The 25,173-nt window shown below is 38.3% G+C and overlaps 1 protein-coding gene across 1 annotated transcript in view; it reads left to right on the top strand.

Moving 5' to 3' along the window:
- The window catches only part of camkvb (CaM kinase-like vesicle-associated b), a 35,149-nt gene extending 20,629 nt beyond the window's left edge, over window positions 1-14,520 (top strand). Inside the window, exons 2-11 of the mRNA XM_026307469.1 lie at window positions 7,220-7,327; window positions 7,459-7,590; window positions 9,950-10,024; window positions 10,649-10,787; window positions 12,062-12,182; window positions 12,281-12,356; window positions 12,458-12,594; window positions 12,786-12,864; window positions 13,880-13,967; window positions 14,158-14,520. Coding sequence (XP_026163254.1) covers window positions 7,233-7,327; window positions 7,459-7,590; window positions 9,950-10,024; window positions 10,649-10,787; window positions 12,062-12,182; window positions 12,281-12,356; window positions 12,458-12,594; window positions 12,786-12,864; window positions 13,880-13,967; window positions 14,158-14,520 — 1,305 coding nt within the window. The 5' untranslated portion in view covers window positions 7,220-7,232. The remainder of the gene's footprint in view (window positions 1-7,219; window positions 7,328-7,458; window positions 7,591-9,949; window positions 10,025-10,648; window positions 10,788-12,061; window positions 12,183-12,280; window positions 12,357-12,457; window positions 12,595-12,785; window positions 12,865-13,879; window positions 13,968-14,157) is intronic.
- Window positions 14,521-25,173: the final 10,653 nt, after the last annotated feature.

The raw sequence follows: 25,173 nt of genomic DNA, 5'->3' as shown, positions 1-25,173 counted from the left end.
TTTATTCTGATATCACACATGATGCTAATTGGTGCAACTTTCCATTTATCATTTATTTCTTATCTGCCTTTGCTCCCCTTCTCCCCTCGTTTTAACCCCCTCAGGCCCTTGTTGAAGGTTTGAAACAGCGAGTTTAATATGCTGCATTGCAACTTTAATGAGACCAGTAAAAACCCCATGAGATACTCCATGCAAATTTTTATGTCAACATTTCCTATAAGCCTATTCCCCCTGAATTTCAGATCTATACAGACATAATTATTGTAAGGTATATTATTGTAGCAGTGTGATCATTTCACAGAATGCTTTTTCCTTCCTCCCCAGCAGGTTTCTGAGAAGTGTTTCCATGAATACATTGACTCACCAATGAATTAATGTTCCGTATAGTGTGAAATAATATACATATAAAGTATTTTGATTTAGTTTCTATCTTGGCTGCCTATATCGTCTGATTATATAAAAATATTCAGGGAATAGTGTAGCAATAATTTTTCCTTCACTGACAGAGGCACTGCCAGGGTCATGCACTGACAGATTTAAACTTATTGCATAACATCAATAGATAACCTTGAGTACACTGTTCATAGAGTAAATCTAAGCACTAATGCATTCACTTGGAGATTGGTTCGGCCATACAAGAGTCCGTCAGCTGTGACATTAATGGGATTTTACTGTTACAGTATAGTAAGCAATAAGAATCATTAGCAGATCCATATTTACCACTACCTTTGCAGCGTAATAACTGAAAGTGGCAAATTACATTTTATCTAAATGAATTAAATGGTTGTTTTAGTTGTATGAACATCACTACTAGGTGTCTTTTAAATGACTTATTTAAACTGTGAACTATAAATGTAGTCTGTGGTTTCCCTACAAATGGTTTTTAAGCCTGGAACTTCTATGCCTGTCTCCACTTGACTTTAAGGCAATTTATTTAACACTTTAACACATGGTGTTGTTTTATCTTTAAAATGAATGTGCTGTTCCACCTAAATGTGGAGGAGCTGCCACAAGCCAACAATGAGAGAGTCCCCATAGTCCCCAAACTGAGTGAATGATGCAGTGGATTGGGTGTGTGCTATGCCATTCAATGACCATTTTCATTCATTATCATGAAGATAAATTAGAAGATGCCTTCTAGCACCACCTAGGAAGCCAGGAGGTTGATGTAGATGTGCACTATGGTAAATTCTGCATTAGGTGGAGGTTGGGGTAGATTTATACAAAACACCAAGCCTTCCTGTAGTTGAGATTGATTCCAGTGCAAAACAATATATTTTGTGTCCATGACCATGTCCATTTTTTTCTAGACCTAACCATGTAAATTTAACACCTAAACCTAGCCACATAGTTTTTGTGTGTAAAGCAGAAACTCCATCCATCCATCTTTCGCTTATGTGGGGCCATGTCACAGCCATGTCCTTTTATCCAACGTGAGAAGGATTATTTGGTTTCTTTCCTCCCCCATAAGCAGAAAATATCGCTAATAAGTCTGAATTTGCATGTGGCTAGAATTTGAAACCAGATCTGATTACAAGTGATTAAAACTTCATTGAAACTTAGTGTAGCTGTAGTCCATGTATCATTTATAAACTCTATTACTTATCCCATTCAGCACAGCTTTTAAGCAAAGAGCGTTTCAAGCCTAAATAGAGCTGATTTGCTGGCTTGCTGAATTCCAAGCTGGACCCATTTTCTGTTTGCTTCCAGTTTAATGAGCACACTTTTTTTACACCATTTATTTGCAATAGCAGCCTTATTCACAGAGAGAGATGGCAAGTGACAATTGTTCATGCATCTTTTTCACACTTGTCTGTGTTAACACTTGTCCACACAGTTGTAGATATAGTTTTGTGTGTTGACCTTATCTTCTCTTTTTAACTGACGGCAAAGTGTTATTGCAGTCTCTTGGACAATCCCAGTAGGTCAGTGACGAAAGAAAATTAATGTCAAGGATGTTTATTTCCTAATAGCTGAACAGTCTGTCCTCATGGGGCTGAGGCTTCAACCAATCCCCAGGAACACACCGGGAAGGGCTGTGCATCAGAGCGAGGGCGAGATGGTGATTTAGATTGTTCAGCTGAGCCTTGCCAAAACAGAATTAGTTGCTTGACCAAAACACATGAGAAACGAGTGTGCTCGGGAAATCAAGGTAAAACAGTACTTACAGCAGTACTTACAGTCAGACCAGTACAGCAAAAGTTTAAACCTGCATTCATTAGTAGTTCTGGTCACTTGTGGGCAGTGCAACACACTGACAACATAAACTAGTTTTCCACTTACGATATTTTTCGGACTATAAGTCGCACTTTTTTATATTCCTCTGGCTTGTCCTTTGACCTATAGTATATTGAAGTGACTTATATATGTAGTCACTAGTGTTAAATGGCATTCTTGATTCAATTGAAGATAATACTGTATTAAGAAAGAAAAAAACATTTCTGTTCATGCTAAACTACAACTCCTATTGTGACACAACACCTAAAAGAAAGAGCTATGCTACAGATTTCAAGCTGCAGGTAATAAAGTCTGCAGCTTTTTGGAGTGAGTGTTGGCATTCAGGCAACCTGAGAGAGGAGGAGGACACGCTGTGTTTCCCCCACCTTGACATTGGTGCAGTTGCTTAACACGTTACTTGACACGAATGAATGAATTTTGTAATGCACTTCTGCTTGTTGTTATGCCGAGTTCTTCATAGGCTAATTTAGACCATAATTAGTATATTTAGAATTGCGACTTGTACAATCGAAGCGACTTATATATGTTTTTATTCTGTTCGACAACGTTTTTTTTTCTAAAACCAGGTTATACTCTGGTGCAACTTATAGTTTGGAAAATAAACGAAAAAGCAAGTCTCATATACTCTTAAAAATGTTGATATTTTATCAGTATCTAAGGAAAATAAACGTAGTAGCTGACCAGCCATTAAAATATTACAAATAATACAATTTTTGAATAGCATTATGTATTTCTTGCTTAGGTAAAGGTCTGTCTATGAAAAATATAGCTTTTCCATAATTACAGGATCAGCATTGTTTATGTTAACTTCACTAAATCTGTAATGGCCTACAGTCAGCACTGGTGTGATGCATGGGGTCTGTGCTTTCATTTTGATTTAGTCCTGAACCATAGGGAGAGTAAGGAGGAAGAGGCAAAAGAAGAATAGAGTCAAAAACTAAACAGGAGGAAATCCAAAAGTTCTAATAACAAGGAAACACTTGAGTTAGGCCTGGTCTCTCAGAAATGTCATGGTGGGATTACTGCCAACAGCAGCTCCCTCCTGCACATAAAGGCTTACCATACCAAACAGGTACAAGCCCTTAGCCCAACATTATTTCACAGCAGCAGGTAAAATAATCTCCCTTACTGCAGCCTTAAAGTGTTGACATAGTGCACAAAAGTGCTGCATTTAGCTTAATCCTAAGTCTCGCCCAGACACAAGTGCTGCAAGAATTTCTCATCGATTTCAACAGGCACAAGAAAAACCTAATTTGCTCATTGCCCCGTCTGACTGGAGGAGGAGCTGCGCTTTTCTGTTAAGCCCAAGATTTTTATCACTATCCATCTTCTGTCCTGTAAATCTTCACAGCATCTGCTGAAAATCCTTGGTGATAGAGCAGCAATACAGCCTGAGCTGGCCCCTCTGGCAGGCCCAGGTCACACACTGGGCCATAAAGCATCGTGAGCAATCGATTGGTGCTCCTGAGGTGCTGATAACAGTCAGAATATGGGGAGATAATGTTTGAATGTTGCTGATGGTGGTCAGTGCAAATGGGCCTATTATGCAGCCTCTGTTATGTGATAGAACCAGCATCCTGCTCTTTCTGCTCAAAATATTTCACAGTTTCTTCATCCCTTACACTAATTCTCACATATTTTTTAAATGGGAGAGGTTGAACAAGATACTTTCAGAAAGTACTTTTAGGTTTTTGCTAAACTTTTGATTTTTGTGTGGATGTTTATTTCTCGATAGCTACCTTTTGTTTAACACATTCATCATTAGCGTGTGATTTAAAGGCCAGGCCATACTGTAAACACTGTTTATTAGCTGGATTACTTTGTTTATTACGTTTCATCTTCATCATCAGATTTGCACTTTCACTCTGTTTTTTTCCAACCTATTTTTCCTCTCTGCAAACACTACCACTCTCCTGCAGACTGTTAGCGCTACTTGCTGAATATAAATTTTTTTCCAGCATATTATAGCTTTCTCCCTGACCTGTTTCCTAATGCTTTGCTTCTGCCAGACTTACTCAGAATTACCTCCATTTAAACTGCCAGCCCTGCAGAACCTTCCTGTCTTCTTTGCAGCAGTGAACTAAAGCATTTACCAGAGAGAAACATGTACATGTTTACTGAGAGCAAGAGAGAGAGAGAGAGAGAGAGAGAGAGATAGAGGGAGAGGTAGGGAGCCAGGAAAGGTCAGCCCCTCGCGCTGTCTACACAGCATAGAGTTGCACCTCTGATGTAAAAAGGAAAGTTCAGAGAGAGCGCAGTTTTCTCTCAGCAATTTCAGACGTCTTCGTGCTGAGCCCTGTTCATTTACATTGGATTACAAGTCGGTTCACAAAGCTACAGTGAACAGCTTGCCCCCCTTACACATAATGCTATACTTCGAGCTCATTTACATGTGGACATCCATTACCAGACTGTCGGCGCAGATGGATGTAGTGTGGCTAGGAAATAAATATTTTTTACCCTTAATTCATTTGGAGATATTTTTGCTGCACAATTGTTTTTCAGCACTGTCCTGCTTTACATTCAGACAGATTTACTTACAAATTATTACTTACACCAGCTCATGACTAGTCAGTAAATCTGCGCTGTTGTTCTGTCAGTCCGTGAGCAGCTTTAATGGCATAATAAGTATTGTAGTGCCTTATTTAAGAACACATAGTAGTTGGAGTGGTAGTTGCTGAAAGAAGCAATTGTTCTCCCACTGGATTTCTTTAATCAGTCCAGGAATCTGAACCAGGAGAATATTTCATTTAGATTTTTCTTTATTTTTAATTTTTAATTTTGTTTTTCTTTTCTTAAAACAATATACTCACTTTTTAAGAACTTTCATTAATAAAATTATATTTTTTGTGTGTTGACTCAAATGCTGTCCGATGGGCAGTATTAAAGTACTGTTATCAATAAAAGATAGTTTAAAGTTATTTAATATACTGTATCATGATATATAACATGTGGTAGTATTAGGCCACTGTAGCAATGTGACAGTGACTGTTCTATGATGCTTTACAGAAATTTTCATAAATGAGAAATTGAGAAAATAAACAAGAAAAACATTCATTCACAGACCCTTACTTAATATTTTGTTGCACAACCATTTCGAGGCAAACACTGCAATCAAGCAATTTTTGTAACTCTAAAAGAGACTTCTGCACCTGTCCACAGCTATTTCATTCAGCTCTTTCCATCGATGTTCACTAGGATTTTGATTACTGCTGATAGAAGACCACTTCAGAATAGTCCAATGTTTTGTGCTTAGCCATTTTTGGGTGTTTTTAGCTGTGTGTTTTGGGTCATTATCTTGTTTGAGGACCCCTGACCTGTGACTGAGGCATTTTAGCAAATTCTAGTCTCGCTTTCAACAGTGATTTGCTTTCAACAGTGGAGTCCACCTTGGTCGTCATCCCATTAAGTCCACTTTGACTCAAATGGCGACAGATGGTGCAATCTGACACTGATGTACCTTGACCTTGGAGTTTGCCTCTAATCTCTTCAGAAGTTGCTCTGGGCTCTTTGGTTACCATTAGTATTATCCATCTCTTCAATTTGTCATCAGTTTTCCTCTTGCGGCCACGTCCAGGGAGGTTGGCTACAGTCCTGTGGAGATTAAACTTCTGAATAATATGTGCAGCTCTAGTCACAGGAACGTCAAGCTGCTTGGAGATGGTCTTATAGCCTTTACCTTGCATGTTTATAAAGGGGTACTGGGGTACTGTCAGTTTTGTCCTGGCCAGTTTCATTAGTTTGTTTTTTAAATTCTTCAGTCTCAAGTTATTTACCACAGTGACCATTGTGGGTTTTTCTTTCTTAAGGGTGCCAACAATCTTGTCTACGTTTGTATCTATAAATGATTTCTTCAATGTGTTTCTAGAAATTTTACCATATCATGATATATTATTTATGCTATGATATAAAAAGTATATTCTTGCCATGACTGTAACCCTAATAATGTTTTTAGTTTGAGAAGGAAACATGTAATGTACTTTATATAGTAGAGCCTGTAAATGAACATTTATGCAGAATACTAGCTGCTCTAAATCAGTCACTTATTAATATTTTGTTTCTCTTTTTTACATTTCTACAAAAAACCTGTGTACAACTGTGCCACAATATTTCAAGCAAATAAAAAAAAAAACAGTGTTGCAGATCTCTGTTGCTGCCTATACAGTTCAAAGACGGAAATATGAAGCATTCTCTTCCTTTGAAACACAAAAATAACACCTGCCATTTAGGTGACTACAAAACCTCTAATTGTCAGTACAAAAAAACAAAAAGAACAACAAAAAACCTGCAGTAAAATTGCATGGGCTGGCCTCAAATTTCACTTCACGCTGGTAGAGAGAGGCACAGAGAGAGAGAGAGTACTGCAATTAGGTATTCAAGGGTTGATGCAAAGCTTGCAAAGAACTATAATTCCTCTAGAACAGTAGTTCTGGGTGGCTCTGCCTGTAATTGCTGGTTCTCTCTCTTAATTGGAAATGCTTCACTTGTTGCTGCTATTGCCTTGCAAGGCCCTTGGATCATATTTGACCCCTATGGTTTGCACATTGAGTTCTGACTTCTGCTTCATTGCAAAACTGTTCTCCAAGCTGTTACATGAGTTATACACAGTAGGTTAGAGATGAGCATAAAGAGACTGTGCAGCAGATCTGTCCATGGCTCTGCCCTTTATTAATGCAGGCTCAGGAACGGTTCTGTTGCAGTGGAGGAGCTCACTGCATTGATACCGCCTCTGGTGGCTCTCTCACACTTTTGAAAGGCTTTCTCAGCATTATTGGAGTAATTCTTTATGACTGAGGGAGGGCCGCACTTTTGCCAAGTCATCACCCAGTGTAATATTATGGCACGGTGTGAGGCCAAATTGAAGAGAAATCATCAGCTGGGTCACACAACCTGATAGATTGATGGCAGCATTAGCTCTATTTCGTTATTTATTTCATTCTCTCTGACTTTGGCCCGGTTTTTTTTGTTCCTCTTGCTACAGGTGAGGAGTGGCCATGCCATTTGGCTGTCTAACAATCGGGGAAAAGAAGGATTATAACAGTCCTTCGGATGTGACAGATAAATATGACCTGGGTCAGCTCATTAAATCGTGAGTACAGCTGCTTGTAGAGCAAAACATCATCCATATGTTTGTGAATGACGATTTATCTTGTGATTTATTTTTTCTTGTGAAGTCATTATGATCTGTATGTATGCTATAAGATGCTTCTCCTCCTTCAGGGAGGAGTTCTGTGAGATCTTCAGGGCCAAGGACAAAAATACAATGAAAATGTACACATGTAAAAAGTTCCTAAAGAAGGATGGAAGGAAAGTCCGCAAGGCTGCGAAAAACGAGATCCTCATCCTAAAGATGTAAGTCACTTTGTTGTAAATGTTATCTTGTATTCATATTTTTGTGTTAAGACGTGCATGGTAAATTTTGTGATCAAAGTAATCCAAAGTTGTTTTTTTTTTTTTTTCATTTCCCCTATTTCATCTTCATAAAAACTTCAGACAAAATCAATTTCAAGAAGAAAGCTGAATCAAATCTCAAACAATCATGCAAACCTCATTTTACGGACTGATCACACACACAGCCTTGTTTATTTGAGATTGTTTTTTTTTTTTTTTTCTCAGCATCTCTGTGATTACCCAACTTGCCTTATCGAGCAATTTGTTGCTGACAGCAGTGAAGATTGAGGTGTGATTTCTTCCTAAGGAGCCTTTCAAAACATGCGGTCATGTTCTTCAGAAAATTATACTCAGTGACAAGGACGTGTGCTGCTCCTGCTTTGCATGCTCTAATCAACAGATGTGGGGTTCCAGTGAATAATCAAATCTGATGACATTTATAAAGGCTGTGAATAATTGCTGGCAAAATATCAAATGCAGTCTTGAATATAAATCACTTGAGTATTGATATTAGAAAAGAATAGCTGCTCATTCCAGTCTTAATCTGTATTAGATTTTTTTTTAACTTGAATTAACCAACAAATGCTGCACATTGTCGGTCATTCGTGCCAATAGTTTTTTCAATCAGTCCATAGTTGTTTTGATTTAATTCTCTCTGTGCATCTTTGCTTAAATTCACTTAATTATGTGTCTGTAGGAGATTTTCTGACATCATCATCAAGTCCTTTTGGAAGCCAGTAGCGGTTCCGTAGGCAACTAAATGTTATGATATTTTGTGTCCTGCAGTTAAACTTCTCAAATTAAAAACATTTGCATATTCTGGATTGCTTTTTAATGATTAATGTCATTTAAAAAATGTTAATTGAACTGATTTTTTTTTTTTTTTTGTTGAAAAACCCCATGAGATGCAAATAATCTAAAAAGCAGAAAATTAAAATATGTCTAGCCTATACTTAACCCAACAAGCAACAAGCAACACTTAACACCTTTCTGCTGTTTTGGTCCCATTTCCCCCCAATGTTAATGTATACTCTACCTGTGAGTACCAGTGGATGCATCTAAAATCAACCCACTCCTCTCCAGATAACCATATGAAATAATGCTGATGGTTTGTGGTACATCACTTTTGTTACTCCTATTTACAATGACTTTTACTTCTTCTGTACAAATCTGCCACATATTCTGGCCAGTGTGGCTGAAAATCAGTCATCTGGAGCAGAGGCAGTCTGGGATTATGCACAGAGAAACATTACACGATCTTGAACATTGTTAAGATTCTGTACTTCAGGGTTTTATGAACATATACAAAAATTGTAAAAGTGTAGTTTTTTGCATGCAGTGTGCTCACAAATGACTATACTCCCTCATTTTTATGTTGTCACATCAGGTGGTTGTGGAGAATAAGCCCTGACTTGATGAAACGCAGCCACATAAGCCAGGAATTTCTCCTCATTTGTTTCCTGCTTTATTGCATTCACTTTATGCCTTTTATTTCAGCGATTGCATTGTTAATACAAACATAATGTGTTTTCCACATACCAAGTAACCAGCTGAATAAACAAGGAAGCAAGTCTGACAGTTTTAGTCCTTTTTGACCCTGATACAGTTTAAAAACAATAAGAACAACTATAAAAGTGACAGTAGTATTTAGTCAGTTTCCCTGGAGATTGACAGGTAAAAACAAAACTGAATTCAACATAAAGTTTCCTGTATGGTATGCACATGCACATGGACATAATGTCTTTATGCAGATACATTTGATCCTTTAATCTAAACCTAAATAAATATGTCCATCCATTATCTATACCTGCTTATTCCTATTTAGGGTCACAGGGATCTGCTGGAGCCTATTCCAGCTCTCTGGGGTACACCCTCGACAGGTCACCAGTCCATTACAGGGCCACATGTAGACACACAACCTCACACACTCACACTCACTCCTATAGGCAATATAGAATCACCAATCAGCCTGACATACATGTTTTTGGACTGCGGGAGGAAACTGGAGTACCCGGAGTACATGCAAACTCCAGACAGAAAGGCCCCTTCTCGGTTTTGAACCAGGAACCTTCTTGCTATGAGGCAACAGTGCTAACCACTGAGGCACCGTGCTGCCTTAAATAAATATTTCCTGTCATTAAATTTTGTTTCCTTCACAGTTGTTCCCTCTCTCAGCTTCCACTGCTGCTGTAGTGTCTTAAATCAGATCTATTACATTATTCCAGCTGAAAGATACAGATATGATCTGACTCCAGTCATTGTTCTCTGTCTTTTTCGCTCTGCTCCTCTCTGTCTTATGCTTTATGACATGTCTCCTCAGGGTGAAACATCCCAATATCCTCCAACTGGTGGACGTCTTTGAGACCAAGAAAGAGTACTTTCTTTTCCTTGAACTGTGAGTTCAGATGCCTGACGTCCCAGGGGAAAAGGCTCTCTGCTTGCCTTTGCTGTTGCCCGGGCCTGCTGAACTCTATGTGTTGATTATACACTCGTGGGGAATGAGCTGCTGCAGCTCAAGGCCCTGCAGATAAGAAAACTGCTCTGAACTACACTCATTTGGTATTCAGATATGATTGCTTGCTAGCTGCTTCATTCGCAGCAGCATGTGTTCTTGGGGAATTTCACGCATTTCAGTGGATGTGCTAGATGTGGGATACTTGACTCATCCCTCTTGCTTTGTGGGTTTTGGAATTCTGGTTACAAAAAAATTATAAAACACAGAAGAGACATCCATGACAAAACAATAAAAATAATTTTTTAAACAGGTATTATAATACCCTTGTCAAAAGATTTTAATTCTGGGAGTGATGTAATACAAATATATATATATATACAGTATATGATTTCAGTTTTTGTCTGAATAGTCTCATCATCATCCCTTCCCAACAGCAAAGACAGCAGAAACATTTTTCAGAAACTGGAAAAAAAAACATGCCTGAATCTTCTAATACTGAGATACTTTCAACAACAAGTACTCATGTTTCTAATGGAACACATTATGGGCCTTTCTTTTCCACAGTGCAACTGGCCGAGAGGTGTTTGACTGGATCCTGGATCAAGGCTATTACTCAGAGCGGGACACCAGCAATGTGGTGCGGCAGGTGTTGGAGGCTGTGGCCTACCTCCACTCCCTGCGCATTGTTCACAGAAATCTCAAGGTAACAACAACACTGATTTATCTGATTTATCTGGTTTGTAGTCAGGTGTAAACAAGACACCATTAATCCCGGGGATAGTTGTGTAAAAGATTTCAATTTTTAACCATTTACACCCATATTCTTAAGATTTTAAAGACTCTGATTTGCTTATTGTGATCTAAAAAGTTTATAATCTGAAAATCTCTTCAGTGTAATTTAGATAATTAATTGTAATTTAGCTCTACTACTACTACTTTTTTGATAAATGTAACCACCAAAACTACAGTCAGTATTTTGTGCTGTTATCAGCTTTTCAACCTTGCAGAACCCACAAGCCTCCGCTCTGTGAAATTCATTTCATTTTAATTCAGTTGAGCATCCTGCCTACAGTGCATGCTCAGCCAGTCTGGAAAGCTTGTGTCATGCTGGGGCAGGTACATACAGTGTGTTTTTGCTGACTTCCTAGAACTTTACTTTCTCCATGTTTTTACAAAGACGTTAAAATGTTTGTTTACTCTCTGAATATCTTAACATCAACGAGATGGATTGGCATCAAAATGTGTGTGTTCAAATAAATCCTAATTAGTTTAGTAACCATTTGACGTTTCCAGAGCAAAACCACAAGGACAGCCAATCTGGAGACATTCTGGTTTCTTTATAACCACTGAATGAAATTTGGCACACACATGGCACCCTAAGGATTAGACTTCCCTTATAGCTTCAGTCATGGTATGCAGATTCAATACCTACTAACATTCAAAGGTCTCTCCAATGACAAATGTCATGTAATCACATGGCTCAAAAACCAAGTCATATCGTTTCTATTGAAATGCAGTACATGAAATGAAAATCATTACACTAGTCCAGACAGCCAGTGAAGCCTGTTACACACAGCCTGGCTTCCTTTTGTGCTCTCTTTCTTTAATTATGTATAACTAGTATTTGTAGCAAAACATGGACCTACTTCTCAGTCTGGGAACTCTCAGCTTAAATGGAACTCAATGCATTTATTAAGTGGAAACATTTTAAACGTGGTCAAGGAATTTAACTTTCGTTCAATGATAATAAAATGACAAAATGAAACTGGATGTCTTGTTTGATTTTAATCTTTTATCTGCTCTGGATAATTAAACTTTTAGATAGTTTCAGTCTTCTCGTTATTTCTGTTAGGAAATGACACCACCACTGAAATTCAAACCTTTTAACCTTCGCTGGCTGATTAGCTATGACAAGGAAAGACCTTACACATGATTATTACATTAACTGTTGTCATTGTAATGTGCCATTATCCATAGTTGGAGAACTTGGTTTACTACAACCGCCTGAAACACTCTAAAATAGTCATCAGTGACTTCCATCTTGCTAAACTGGAGAACGGACTAATCAAAGACCCTTGTGGGACACCAGAGTACCTGGGTGAGTTCAGACTTTGTTACACAGCAGAATGTCATGTGGCAGCCTGTTATGGCTTTTGAACCCACAGAGTTTGATAAAGTTTCTTTGCTCTTGTGTAGCTCCAGAGGTTGTTGGAAGACAGCGATATGGCAGGCCTGTAGACTGCTGGGCCACAGGTGTTATTATGTACATATTGTAAGTCTTGACATGAAGAAGAAATATTTTTATTACATAGCTTATGATGTTTAAATACACAATGGTATTTTATGCTCTTTTTTCTTTTTTTGCTACCTCAGGCTGTCAGGTAACCCTCCTTTCTACGATGAAACTGATGATGATGATTATGAAAACCATGACAAGAACCTTTTCCGAAAGATCCTGGCAGGCGATTATGAGTTTGACTCTCCATACTGGGATGACATCTCTGATTCAGGTGCTTTTGGGATAAAATTAACAATCTGAAAAGAACAAAATGACAGCTTTCTGGGTAAACATTTTAAATTTAAGAGAGGATTTACCTCTTCGTACTTACAAAGTGTGCAAACACGTCATATTTATGTTTGCATGCATCACGAGAATAAAGATTTTTTGTCTAATTTCTTCCGTGTGAATTTTCTCTGACAGCTAAGAGTCTAGTTGCTCGTCTGATGGAAGTGGATCAAGACCAGAGACTGACGGCCCAGGAGGCTATAAACCATGAATGGTAGGTGACTCAGCTTTGAAACCTTGTGCAGGTGATTTACAATTTAAATGCATTTAAAATAGAGTAGAGTGATCAGACTGTATTAGTGTGATAGAGCATGAGAGCTGACGTCCCTCCATGTATGATGTGTCCATTACATCCATCCATCCATTATCTATACCCGCTTATTCCTTAACCAGGGTCACGGGGATTTGCTGGAGCCTATCCCAGCTCTCTTTCAGGTGGAAGGCAGGGGTACACCCTGGACAGGTCACCAGTCCATCAAGGGGCCACATATAGACACACAAAGACAAACAACCACACACACTCACACTCACTCCTATGGGCAATTTAGAGTCACCAATCAACCTGACATACATGTTTTTGGACTGTGGGAGGAACCCGGAGTACCTGGAGAAAACCCACACAAGCACGAGGAGAACACGCAAACTCCACACAGAAAGTCCGGGTTGCAAACCCACGACCATCTTGCTGTGAGGCAACAGTGCTAACCACTCAGCCACCATGCTGCCCTGTCCATTACATTTCATTAGAAATTGCACTGAAAATCACTGTCATATATAAGATGACTTGCCATTAAATTTTGTGGAGAAATTCATTTTTCCCACATGGTGAGTAATAATAACTTTTTACCTACCTGCAGTGCCATCATTAAGTCAAAAGATAAATTGCCCACATTCATTCCCATAATATTCAGCTCTATTTTAAGTTGATTAGCAAATGTGAGCATGCTGCCACACTTAACTATGCATCACTGTGTTAAAAGGAAATGTGCTAATCACTTTTTCAGATGGACTCTTGGCCCTGCTTAGTATCTGACAGAAGCACATCTGGAAAACTATACATTCTGAACATGAACTGATTTCCACAAACTAGAAAAAGGTCCAAGCTTAAAACTAATCAGATCAATTAAAAGTTTGCTACTCAGTGAAGTGTGTGGTAAATTGAGTGATAGTGTGGAACATATAAGGCTCTATTGTGAAATTGTATTTTTTGGGGGGATTTTGTGCAACAGGATCTCTGGTGGTGCAGCCTCAGATAAGAACATCAAGGAAAATGTGTGTGCACAAATAGAGAAGAACTTTGCCAGAGCTAAATGGAAGGTAAGCCCTTTTTGTTCTCTACTCTAGGAAGCTCTTCTGGTAGCTCACTTGAAGTTGTATTATGTAGTAGTGCAGTGCAGTGTAGTGTGTAACTGTGAGGTAAGGCAGTCCGATGAGAGATGATGTTCTCTTAAAAAAGATTAGGTTTTAGCGCCTATTTGGCCTCAGTTTGTTCTCTCTGCTCCTACAGAAAGCTGTGCGGGTCACGACCATCATGAAGAGACTAAGAGCTCCTGAACAGAGTGACTCGAGGACAACCAGTCCTGCCGCAGGTGCCCCACCGGACCCTGCAGCTCCCCAGGCTGCTGCGGACCCCTCTGCACCTTCATCTGCTGCGACCCCTGAGGAAGCCCCCCCTGTGATCATGGAGCTCCCTGCTGGAGGAGAGACAAGCCAGCTGGGGTCAGAGGCAGGGGCCAGGGTGGGAGCCTCAGCCGCTGAGCCGCAGCAGCCGAGCCCGGGCCAACAGGCGGCAGAGCCCACATCACGTTGTAACGGAGAAACTTTGAGTGCCCTCCACGCAGCCACCAACGCCAAGGATGAGCAGGGTTAAACACCTCACCCCATCCTCCATCTGTGTAACCTCTGCAGTCCCCACCAACTCCTGCACACTGTACATTAGCTGCTAGCATGGTGACACTGACTCTGCTTCTCTCTCACTTGCAGCATTAGTATCATCCCATGGAGGCTGTGTGCTACCTTTTCTGAGTGCTGTGTTGCATTGGCTTTCTTTTTACATACAGTATATTGTGTCTTTTTTTTCACTGACCCCCCTGGTGTTTTATGTCAGATTATATAAACCACGTCTATCTCTCACTTGAGTTTTAGGGGCAAAAACAGATTCATTGTCAAGCTGTGGCTTCCAGCTATAGTCTTCTTTCTGATTCTTCTCAGTGATATGAGAAAGTAGGAAGACATAACTGTGTTGAAAATGGCTTTGATTCCCTTCTAATGAGCCAACTTGGGAAACTTCTGTCAGTTTTGCAATTATAGTATTTCTACTAAAAAAGTTGAGCTTTTCTTAAATTTGAATCTTGTACCGTGATGCTCAGTCAATGCTGACTCTCACACATGGAGAAGCTGACACATATTCCTTTCACATGGGAAACAGAATTATCTTTACTATCTGTCATTGTCTACACTAAACCAGTTATTGTGCATTAAACAATGCTGAGACTGGCGACTGGGAATTTGAATGCCCGGTCCAGTATTTTGAGCTAGGCAGCTTCACACATAAGCACACACACAAACATGTTCCTTCGCTAAGTTCCTGCTCAGGAAAGAACCTCATAGCTGTAAGTGTATAGACTCTGTATATAGAAACCTTTGTAGAAGTAGCCAAAACAGCATGCATTCTCACTTTTTGCTGTAAATGTTTTACATTTACAGCCACTCAGTGGGTAAAGACACGCTGCTGCGAACCACATCTTATCGTAGGCCACAGCACTCTCTCTCCTCTTGCCAGAAGCCATGTCAAAGCTAATGCTCTTTTCCAAAGCATACTGTACATTATGCTGTTACTACTCTTCATTTAGCATCCCACTTTCTTAGAAGTTCAATAAAAAAAAATAAGTAAATAAAAACAGTCACATAGCAGTCCAGTTCTATGCAGCTATGTAGCTTTTCTTTTTTAGAAACATCACAGCACACTTTGTGACATCTTTATCCATCTTTTTTTTTTTTCTAGATCTAATTCAAATACTTTTATTTAATCATGTTGTCTGTGCTAGTATGATGACACACATCTTAATATTTGGTTGTAAAAAAATAAATAAATACATAAACTGATCACATGCAGCTTTTTAGAGAAGTCATGCATCATTTTGACTTTGTGATAATGAGGGTTGTCTTCACCTACCCAGCTTTGTTGAACTGTATTGTACTGAAAAAATATGAAGAATATGTTTGGCATTTTGGAATTTATTCATTTATTATTTATTTTTGTATATCTTTACATTTCTGTATATTTTGCTTTTTTGTTTATTCTATAGACTTTCCCTTATGCTTATACTTGATAAACAGTAATAACAAACTTTTTTGTCACCAGTCCCCTTGAGCGTTAATAATGAACTACAGAAGTTCTCTGTAATCACTCTAGAGGAAAGTGAGCAATATCTGACTGGCTGCAGAAACTGTGATTCCTGGTGTCCTTTTGATACAGTCCATGTAGAAATCCATAGTCCTTGCCAGCTGTCAGCCCTATAAGGGCCACTTAACAAACACATGGCTGCTGTTAGATAAATGTGTGTGTGTGTGTAGGGCCATATTTTTTGATCTTGTATGTGAGACCCCACATAGTTTCCTCTGCCAACAAACACCTTGGATTTCCCTTGGCCCTCGTACAAATGCAGCCACATTGTCAATATGATTAGATGAAATTATTCATATGTAATATGTCATGGCTTGCAACTTTGACTTAAGCAAATCTGTTGTCAAGAGTATTTACTGTGCACACCTGTGATTTTATATCAAAATGTGCATTTCGAATAACATGGCAAGAAAACGGATCACATTTATTACCTGTAGAACCGCAAGTTTGACTTTGTCGTTGCAGTGTCTTATTTATACACGTATCTCCTTTTCATTTGTGCTAAAGTAGAAGGGTGGTAATTCAGATTATACCGTTTTATTGTTTCTTACAATGTTTATGAAAAATATTTTAGATTTTAAGAGGCTTAATCTGAAGATATTTTTTATGTGAATAGATTATTCCATATAGTCAAGTTCTCTGTTTCAGTAAATACTGATAAATAACACACCACTGCTTTTTTCCCCCTATACCTTTCTCACTATTAGTAGTATTCCATGTTTGTCCATATTGCCATGCACTTACAGGTGTATTTCTAGATGTGATGTTTGCCAGCACCGGTGGTCACCTGTAGGTCCTGTCTTGCTTTATGACTTCTGTACCATACTCCCTAAACTGACTTGATGACTTTGATGGAAATAAAATTAAATTCACCTGTTTATTTCTGAGTGATCCTCTCTCATTTCTCCTCCACGTAGAAAGCCATTGCACAGAGAGTGAATTGCATCTTTCAAAGCAAAAATGGCCTTTTCCGAGATTATTTCAAGAAAATGTGGGAAAAAGCCTGCGTCATCATACTCTGCTTTCCCCCGAACCCGGAGGAGAGCATCTGTGTTACACTCTCTCAATTAGCACAAGCTTAGCACCCATCCTGGTGGGGTGTGAACTTGTGTTCGAAAAATCCCATCAGCGCCATTTGGTGACACTTTCCAGGATGCTTGAATTGTGTCGTGTCGAAATAATAATGCAGAGAGCTCGCTTTCTAGGCACTCTGGGGTTTAAATAGGCTTCCTCTCAAGAGCCTTCCTCTTTTTCATGCCCATTCTGCAATCATATCTAGTCAACCATACAGTCGTCTGGGCTCAGGGGGAATCCTACAGTAACTCTGTCTCTGTGTCATTGGATGACTTCATTAAGAGCGGTGGGGTGAGAGAAATGTCAGTTTTTTTTCCTTCCAACCGTCAATTTAAATATAAAAGAGAGGAATGAGAATTTTACAATGAATAACAATATAGTACAACCTGTAGGTTAAACCAAACTTGCATATCCATTCATCCATTATCTATACCCGCTTATTCCTGTTTAGGGTCACAGGGATCTGCTGGATGGCAACTTTAAATTGCCCATAGGAGTGAGTGTGAGTGTGTGTGGTTGTTTGTCTCTATGTGTCTATATGTGGCCCTGTGATGGACTGTCCAGGGTGTACCCCTGCTTTCCACACAAAAGAGAACTGGGATAGGCTCCAGCAGATCCCTGTGACCCTGGCTAAGGAATAAGCGGGTATAGATAATGGATGGATGTATGGATGGATAGGCTCTGCTGGAGCCTATCCCAGCTCTCTTTGAGTAAAAGTCAGGGGTACAGCCTGGACAAGTCACTAGTCTATCACAGAACTTGGATATCATCTAAACTGAAATAGTTGAAATAGTTACTGCACATTAAATGCATTAAATTATGTAGTGCCATAAGTAGAGAAACATTAAAGTAGAAGCAAGCAAGAATCTACTTTCATGATAAGATGAGCTTTTCACAGACATGCTTATTAATTCATTAATTAATAACCATTTGAGCTCTTTTACTTTTGGTGTCATATTAAATAATCAATATATCAATATATGTGTAATTGGTGAGGAGTAAATGAAGATGGCACACAGCAAAAGTAAAACATTTTCAGTTGCCCAAAAAACAAAAACAAAAAACAAACAAACGAACAGGATGAACAGAATATTTTGAGAATGATGCAGCAGCAGCTCTAAACCTCTATAAATATAAAGTGCAGCAGAACAAAATTTGAGAGGTTTTAGTACAGTACAGTGTAGGCAAGGTTTCCAAAATGTTCCATTTGTATATCATTAATGCTATTTAATGCTTTCAAAATTAATAATTAAGTGAAAAGTGTTGAATCTGTGACCACTTATTCTCCCAGATAATTCTCTTGCGTAAATCAGTTCTTGTAACAGTCAAGTTTGATGTTTATTTTATCAATGAGCTGTTAATGCATTCATTTATCATAAATACAATTCCTTCTGTGACATGTATTTACATAACTAAGCCCTGTTCAAATGTCTTATAGTGTTTGGTAATATTATTGAAAACATCAGAATTTAACAGAGTCAAATTAACTGGTCTTTTTAAAGATTTGAGTACTGTCCCATAAAGTTCTAGTATGTGCAGTCCTTCCAGTCTGGTATTCTCAGACACTGCTAACACTAAGACTACCCTATGAAAGTAGGGATCCTTTCTAGGGTGATCACCCACCCCAACAAACTGGGAATTTGTTAACCTTATGAAAGCCATTGTTTTTAGGGAATGCAGATGATTACCGCATGGTGTGGGCCTCACTTGAAGATGATGCCGACAAGAGCATCACTGAAATGGTAAAGTATAACATAAACATATGTGTTTTGGATGATCACTTTACTGACAAATCTGCGTGCATATTACCATATAATTTAGCTCACTGTGGAGTCTTTTGTACCAAACGTCTTTTTATTGATTTTGTTTCTTTTTTTGTAGGTGAAGTGTGATTCGTGCAATGGGTGGACACATTTTGAATGTGCCCAGTATGACAAACAGTCGTGCACCATATTTTTTGTAAAAAAAAATAAATGTACTGTATGTGACAAAAAAGTTTGTTATTCAGGCTGTCTTAATAATTATTTTCTTTTGTGTCCAAAGCTGGTCTGCTGTTCTGCTACTGATTGACAGATTTCCTATAAATAATTTTAGAAGACAATTATACAGGTTTTATTAAGTATTGAGTATTTTATTGAGTATCAAAACATGCTCCCCATATTCTTACAATTCAGATGGAGAGTGGTGGAAAAATATGAAGTGATTCTCTATTGGGAGCATTATTTGATAGGGTATATTGGTCTGTTGAGACACCTGTAATATGAACTAATGATTTTTTAGTCGAGTATCAAAATATTCTCACGACACTCTAACATTACTATCACCATTTTTGAAGATGCCATAACACTGTGAGAGTTATATCTATAAGGCTGGAAGGGCTATTACCACAATCTCCTAAATCTAAACCGTCGTATAAAATCCCCCTGACAAATTTAAGACCCCATTACCTCAAAAGAGTTATATCTATAAGGTATATATACAACTGGAAATGGGAACCCGTAAGGTAAGATTTTTCAAGAGGTTAGTATGAATCTATAGAGTTCGCTAACGATTCATGCAGTGGTTGCATTTTCGGACAAAGCAGCAAAACTGTGGCGAGTTGGTTGACACAGTGTTGCTGTGTGGAGTTTGATATTTGGTAATTCATTTAGTTGTTGTTTTAGTTGTGTTCGGTTCTGCAGTTTAATTTGATATGGAACATCCTTTTGGTATTAGTGCATTGTTTCAAGCTGTGTTTAGTAACTGCTCCCCAAAGTCCCCAAATTTGAGGACCCTTGGGCTCAAGTTAAGATAGGTGGTCCTGTCTTTCAGGCAACATTTAGAAGCATTTGATTCATATGCTGACAGTAATCCAAACTAAGATTTACAATAACGATGTATGTGTGTACAGTAGCATGGGTTTATTGGCCTGCTCAGGTAAAAAAGCAATCAATCACAATAACTCTGCTTATCTCTTTACTGCATCATCCTACTGCATAATGAATCTCTAAGACCCAAATGAAAACACACATCTATAATGCTGCACATTGTTCAGGTGTGGAGAACAGAACTTCACCAAAATTACATCTTGAAAAGAGAAGCATCAATGGCAAAAAATTGGACTCACAGTAACTGAATGTTATATTTTTAGGCAAGGTGATTAACTGAGGCATTAGAAGGTCTAGGTTGATATTCTCATCCAGACACTATATGTACCAGGACACTGGGAAAAGAAGATTTGACATGCAACATGCTCAGTATACTGCAGACTTAGTATAGTCTAATATAAAACTAAAGTGTGAAATATCTCCCTAATCAATTTCCTTTGCTGAAAAAAAAAAACTTTTTAAATAGTTGACGTATGATGTTAAATACATGGCATTGTAAGAGAGGAATCCTGTGGCTTGTCTTGTGGCCACTTGCAGAAAAGCTGGGACATAGTCAGCTGTTAGCAGCTGCATCAGATTTCCCTTTTAAAACTCTCACATTGTTATTTAAATAGCTGTTTGAGACCCAAAACAGTAAAATTAGTCAATATCGCACACAACCGAGATTACAGAAAGCCCATCATATAAATATTGATTTGTGTAGCCAAACTTTGTTTTATTGTTTTTCTACCTCACCAATAATCCCAAGATCCCTGGTTTGTGGGCCTGTAAAGGCGGTTCAATCCCCAGTTTAAAACCCAACTAACTAAATTAATTAAATGTATATAAAGTGAACAACCTTAACCTTAACAGCTACAAAATAAAATGCTACTAACACATATCAGTAGATTTTTTTTTTTTTTGCTAATAATACTTTGTTTTATTTTTTACAGCACTGTATTGGCAACTTTATTTAAATAAAAGCTCTGAATACTCTTCCATAACTATGTAACATGTTTAAATCAGCAAACTAGGAAGCACAGTCACAATTTAATAATTATAGACCAGATTGTTATGCACATTTTTAAATGGAGCTTTTGTACTCTTTGCAGATTTACTCTCACTGGAAAACAGTACTGTGCATAGTAGACATTGTTGAATTCTGCCATCTGCTGGGTGGAAACATGTGATGCAGCTGTAAGCAGGTCTCTCGCTGTGATTGCATAGAAGCAGCAGATAGCAGTGTTGCTCTTTTCTCCACTTTACTTTGAAAGGCACCAGAGGTTAACAATGGTTATTCCACACTATCCCGAGAGTGTCATCAGCATATGGTTACTGTGTGAGAAAGTCTGACAATATGAGAAGTGGTTCATCAAGGTGAGTAGATGGAGTGGTTGTTTTTGGAGGTAAAATGTTTAAGCCAGTTTGTGACCAGTCCTGGGAAGGATTTAACTTAATATCAGCTCAATTGGTTGGTGAACAAGATTTTAGGTTTTCTAGGTTTTCAGAACAAAGAATCAGTTTCATGGCGTGCCAAGCATCGGCCTCTCACTGTCTGACATCTGATTCTCTGTCCTCCAACAATGCAGTAAGTGTCCGACAGCTCTGACTTGTGAGAGAGATGGAGCAGATACCCAGAGAATGCCACCACTGCCTCTGAGCCACCCAGATCAGACTCACTGATAAGACAGAGCTGGATTCCACATCTGAGAAGTCAACTGAATGATGATAATGATGCCACTGCCTGGCATTATGTCATGTGATATCCTACCGTGTTGATAACTCCCCACAGTAATACATCTCTGTTGTCCTGTGGAAAATAGTGCAGATTCTGATGGGCCAGCCAATGTTGTGGGTAGATTGAATTTCCAAAATGTGGATCGGTGTCTTGACTTCAAGCCAGTTTGTGATTCAGAGGCTGAGGTAGCTGGATTCCTAATGATGTGGTGATGATACAGATCTAATTTACTAGTCACTGTAGGGGGAGAATGACCCTTGAATATTGGTGTCCTCTATTCACTACTGTCAAATTCCCAGCCTCCCTCCCCCTGAATGTCCTACTGTTCCCTGGCAGGGATCAGATAAGCAGAGGAAACAGAGCTCTGTCTATGAAGAATAATGAAGAAAGGGACAGCACAGCAGCGTCTAACCCTCAGATGTAACCTTACTCCCAGAATGCCCTGGGATTGTTTTCCAGACCATATTATCTCATATCATGTAAAAAAAAAAAAAAAAAAACTGTGTTAGGGTGAAAAGGTGATTCCAAACACATAACATCACCTCTGTGCCATTCAAGCAAAATCAAACTGCTCTTTTTTCTAGACTGCCTTTGTGATAGCGTACTATACAGTACAGTACATATATACAGTATGTTGTACACTTATTTTAAAATCACAGTGAAATACACCCAACCCCACACATGCAAAGGAGGAATAAATGTTATCTTCACTCTGATCTGTATTCATTTATAATTGATACCAGAGAATGCATCATGTATTCCATCATGCTTCCTTTAGTATTCTCATTATGTTTTAAATTTGCATGAATTATGACCCAACTGAATTGGTCGGAAAGTTAACAAACATTTACTCCTTATTACTTATTCACATCCCTGGTTTTGATGTTGTATACTAAAAATATTTAGGCTTAAACAGTGTCACACATAGCATTAATAAAATGAATAAATCAGTAGCACAAATTTATGATGAGAAATAAAAAATTAAAAACCAAAAACATGCTCCATGTCACTGTTAGACAACACGCCCACCTCTATTAAAACATTAAATCTAAAAATTAGATGTGGGGCCTGCTGCTGGACCACTTCCCACTTCAGACACTTCATCTTTCAAAGGACATCTTGTGACTTCAAAGAACATGCTCATCTAAGACTTTGGTCACAATAAAGGTTAGTAATTACTTGCTGCCACTTCAAATGCCTCAGACATACAGTGTCTCAAAAGTACACTTAGAAATTTAAGAACAGAGTCTCCCAGGGTCAGTTCATGCCAACATGAGGGCGTTATGGACTACAACTGTTCATCTATTGTACAAAACTTCAGCATTTTCCACACTCTGTAAACCCCTTAGTCAGCGCACTTAGTTTTTATCTTATAATGACTATATATAATAAGTGACAAGAGTTTATAATGGTGACTCAGGCTCACAGCACCCAAGGGGACTGTTGTCAGAGCAGTGTCCATCAAGCTTACGACAGTTTCTCCACCTCATAAAAGTAACAGAGCAGACCCCTGATCAGCCCAAGAATGATTCACATTATCCCAAAACAATCAAGGTCAGGAGCAAAATGGCAGAAAGAGAAGAGAGAAAAAGACATAAAAGCCATTGGGGAAGAGAGGAGGAGTAGGGCGCACAGAGTACAATGCTGTAAGAAGATAATCTTATGTCAGTGTCACAGTTTCCAGGGTTAAAGCATTTAAGATACAAAATATTTCTATACTAAGGAAATTTTCACCACATAGCATAATATTAGATAATTTTCCACACATTTCAACACAGATTTAATTTTTAGGGCACACTAAGAGATCATTTTTGTATAAACTACTCTACTTATGTCTTACACTTTTCATGACACACTAATACAATAATTTCACATCACACTGTACTAAAGCATCATTTTCATGAGAATTTGTACTAAGGATTTAATTTTCACTAAGTGCTCTACATAGTTTTAATGACAAACTTTATTAAAACATAATATCTGTCATAATGTACAAAAGCATAATTTTCACTAAATACTCTTCTACAACATCATTTTTATGGCAATATACTAAGGCATCAACATCATTGCACATAAGTAATCCAAGGCGTAATGTTCATAATAAAGCATAATAATGTTTAATTCTCCTAGATGTATTGTTTCATATGCTTGTCATGCTTGACTAGTGGATATCAGGTGAGAAGCCAATTGCAGAGACCCAGAGAGGGATAGGATGGTAGAGAGCAGGGGTTTTATTCAGGGCATGGGAATTGTGAACAGGCAAGGGGTAAACATGATGATACATAGAGAGTAAATGCACAAAACAATGGTGCCAAATATGAGTCCCACTGAAGTCCACAAACAAGAAAAACAGTCCAGCAATATCCAGGTATGAAAATGAACAGGGAACAACAGCAACAAAGGAACAATCTGTAGATGGGCTGATCTCAGGCACAGTAGACACAACATACCGGTGCAAAATGACAGGTATAAATGCAATCACATGACCAGAACAGGGAAGTAAAGCTAGGGAAACACACTAAGGAGGCCAGAAAAAGCCTCAGAGATGACAGAATAATGACTTGGCCCCATTCCTCACCTGAATTCAACCCTACTGAGAAGTTGTGGGCCCTTCTTGAACATGGGATTTACAGTAAGGGAAGAAAGTACACCTCTTTGAACGCTGGAAGTAATTGAAAAGAAGGCTAGTATACTGGTCACTGGATATTTTTGACATACCAAAACTGTCTGTTCATTTGGAATTGTTTATTTTTTAGGCTTACTCTTAAAATTAAAAATAGACAAGTGAGATGAGAAAACTGCAGCTTTTCATTTAATTTTGCACACTAATAGTTTCCTAATTATTGTGCACACTTACTGTATATATTCCCCTGTGAAATCCAAAACTTACTTTTTTTAAATAATTTTTTTGATATGCTAGGCATAATTTGCATAATATGCAGAAACCTGCATGCATCATTTTCATCATATATTATCCTAAGGCATGATTTTCACCATAAGGATGCACTAATTGGGTTGACACTGGCACATGCACTGCTGTTCTTGTGCTAACTTATTTCATTTCCTGTTGATAACATGCTGTACCTACAAGTTAAAAAAAGATAATATGGCATAATATGTAATGAAAATTCTGACTTGATATTTTAAACTATGACTTTAAACTTGAAAACTATTCCTTAGCATATTATCTCACGAATGTTATGCCTTACTACATACAGTACGTAGTGAAAAGTCTTATTGTACGTCATGAACATAATGTCTTACTATAATGTGAAAAAAATATGACCTAGTATAGCATGTCATGAAATTTATGCATTACTAAAGCCTTTGGTGAAAATGAAATGAAAATATGAGAGGGTGTCTTTTTTAAAGTTACTATAGCACGTATTTGTATATTTAATAGAGATAATCCAGTCCTTTTAGGCCCAAAGGTAAAGAGCTTCATACATGTTCTTGTTA

This window comes from Mastacembelus armatus, chromosome 5 (genome assembly GCF_900324485.2).
Source record: "Mastacembelus armatus chromosome 5, fMasArm1.2, whole genome shotgun sequence".
NCBI classification, from domain to species: domain Eukaryota; kingdom Metazoa; phylum Chordata; class Actinopteri; order Synbranchiformes; family Mastacembelidae; genus Mastacembelus; species Mastacembelus armatus.
This window is presented reverse-complemented; position numbering and strand designations above follow the sequence as displayed.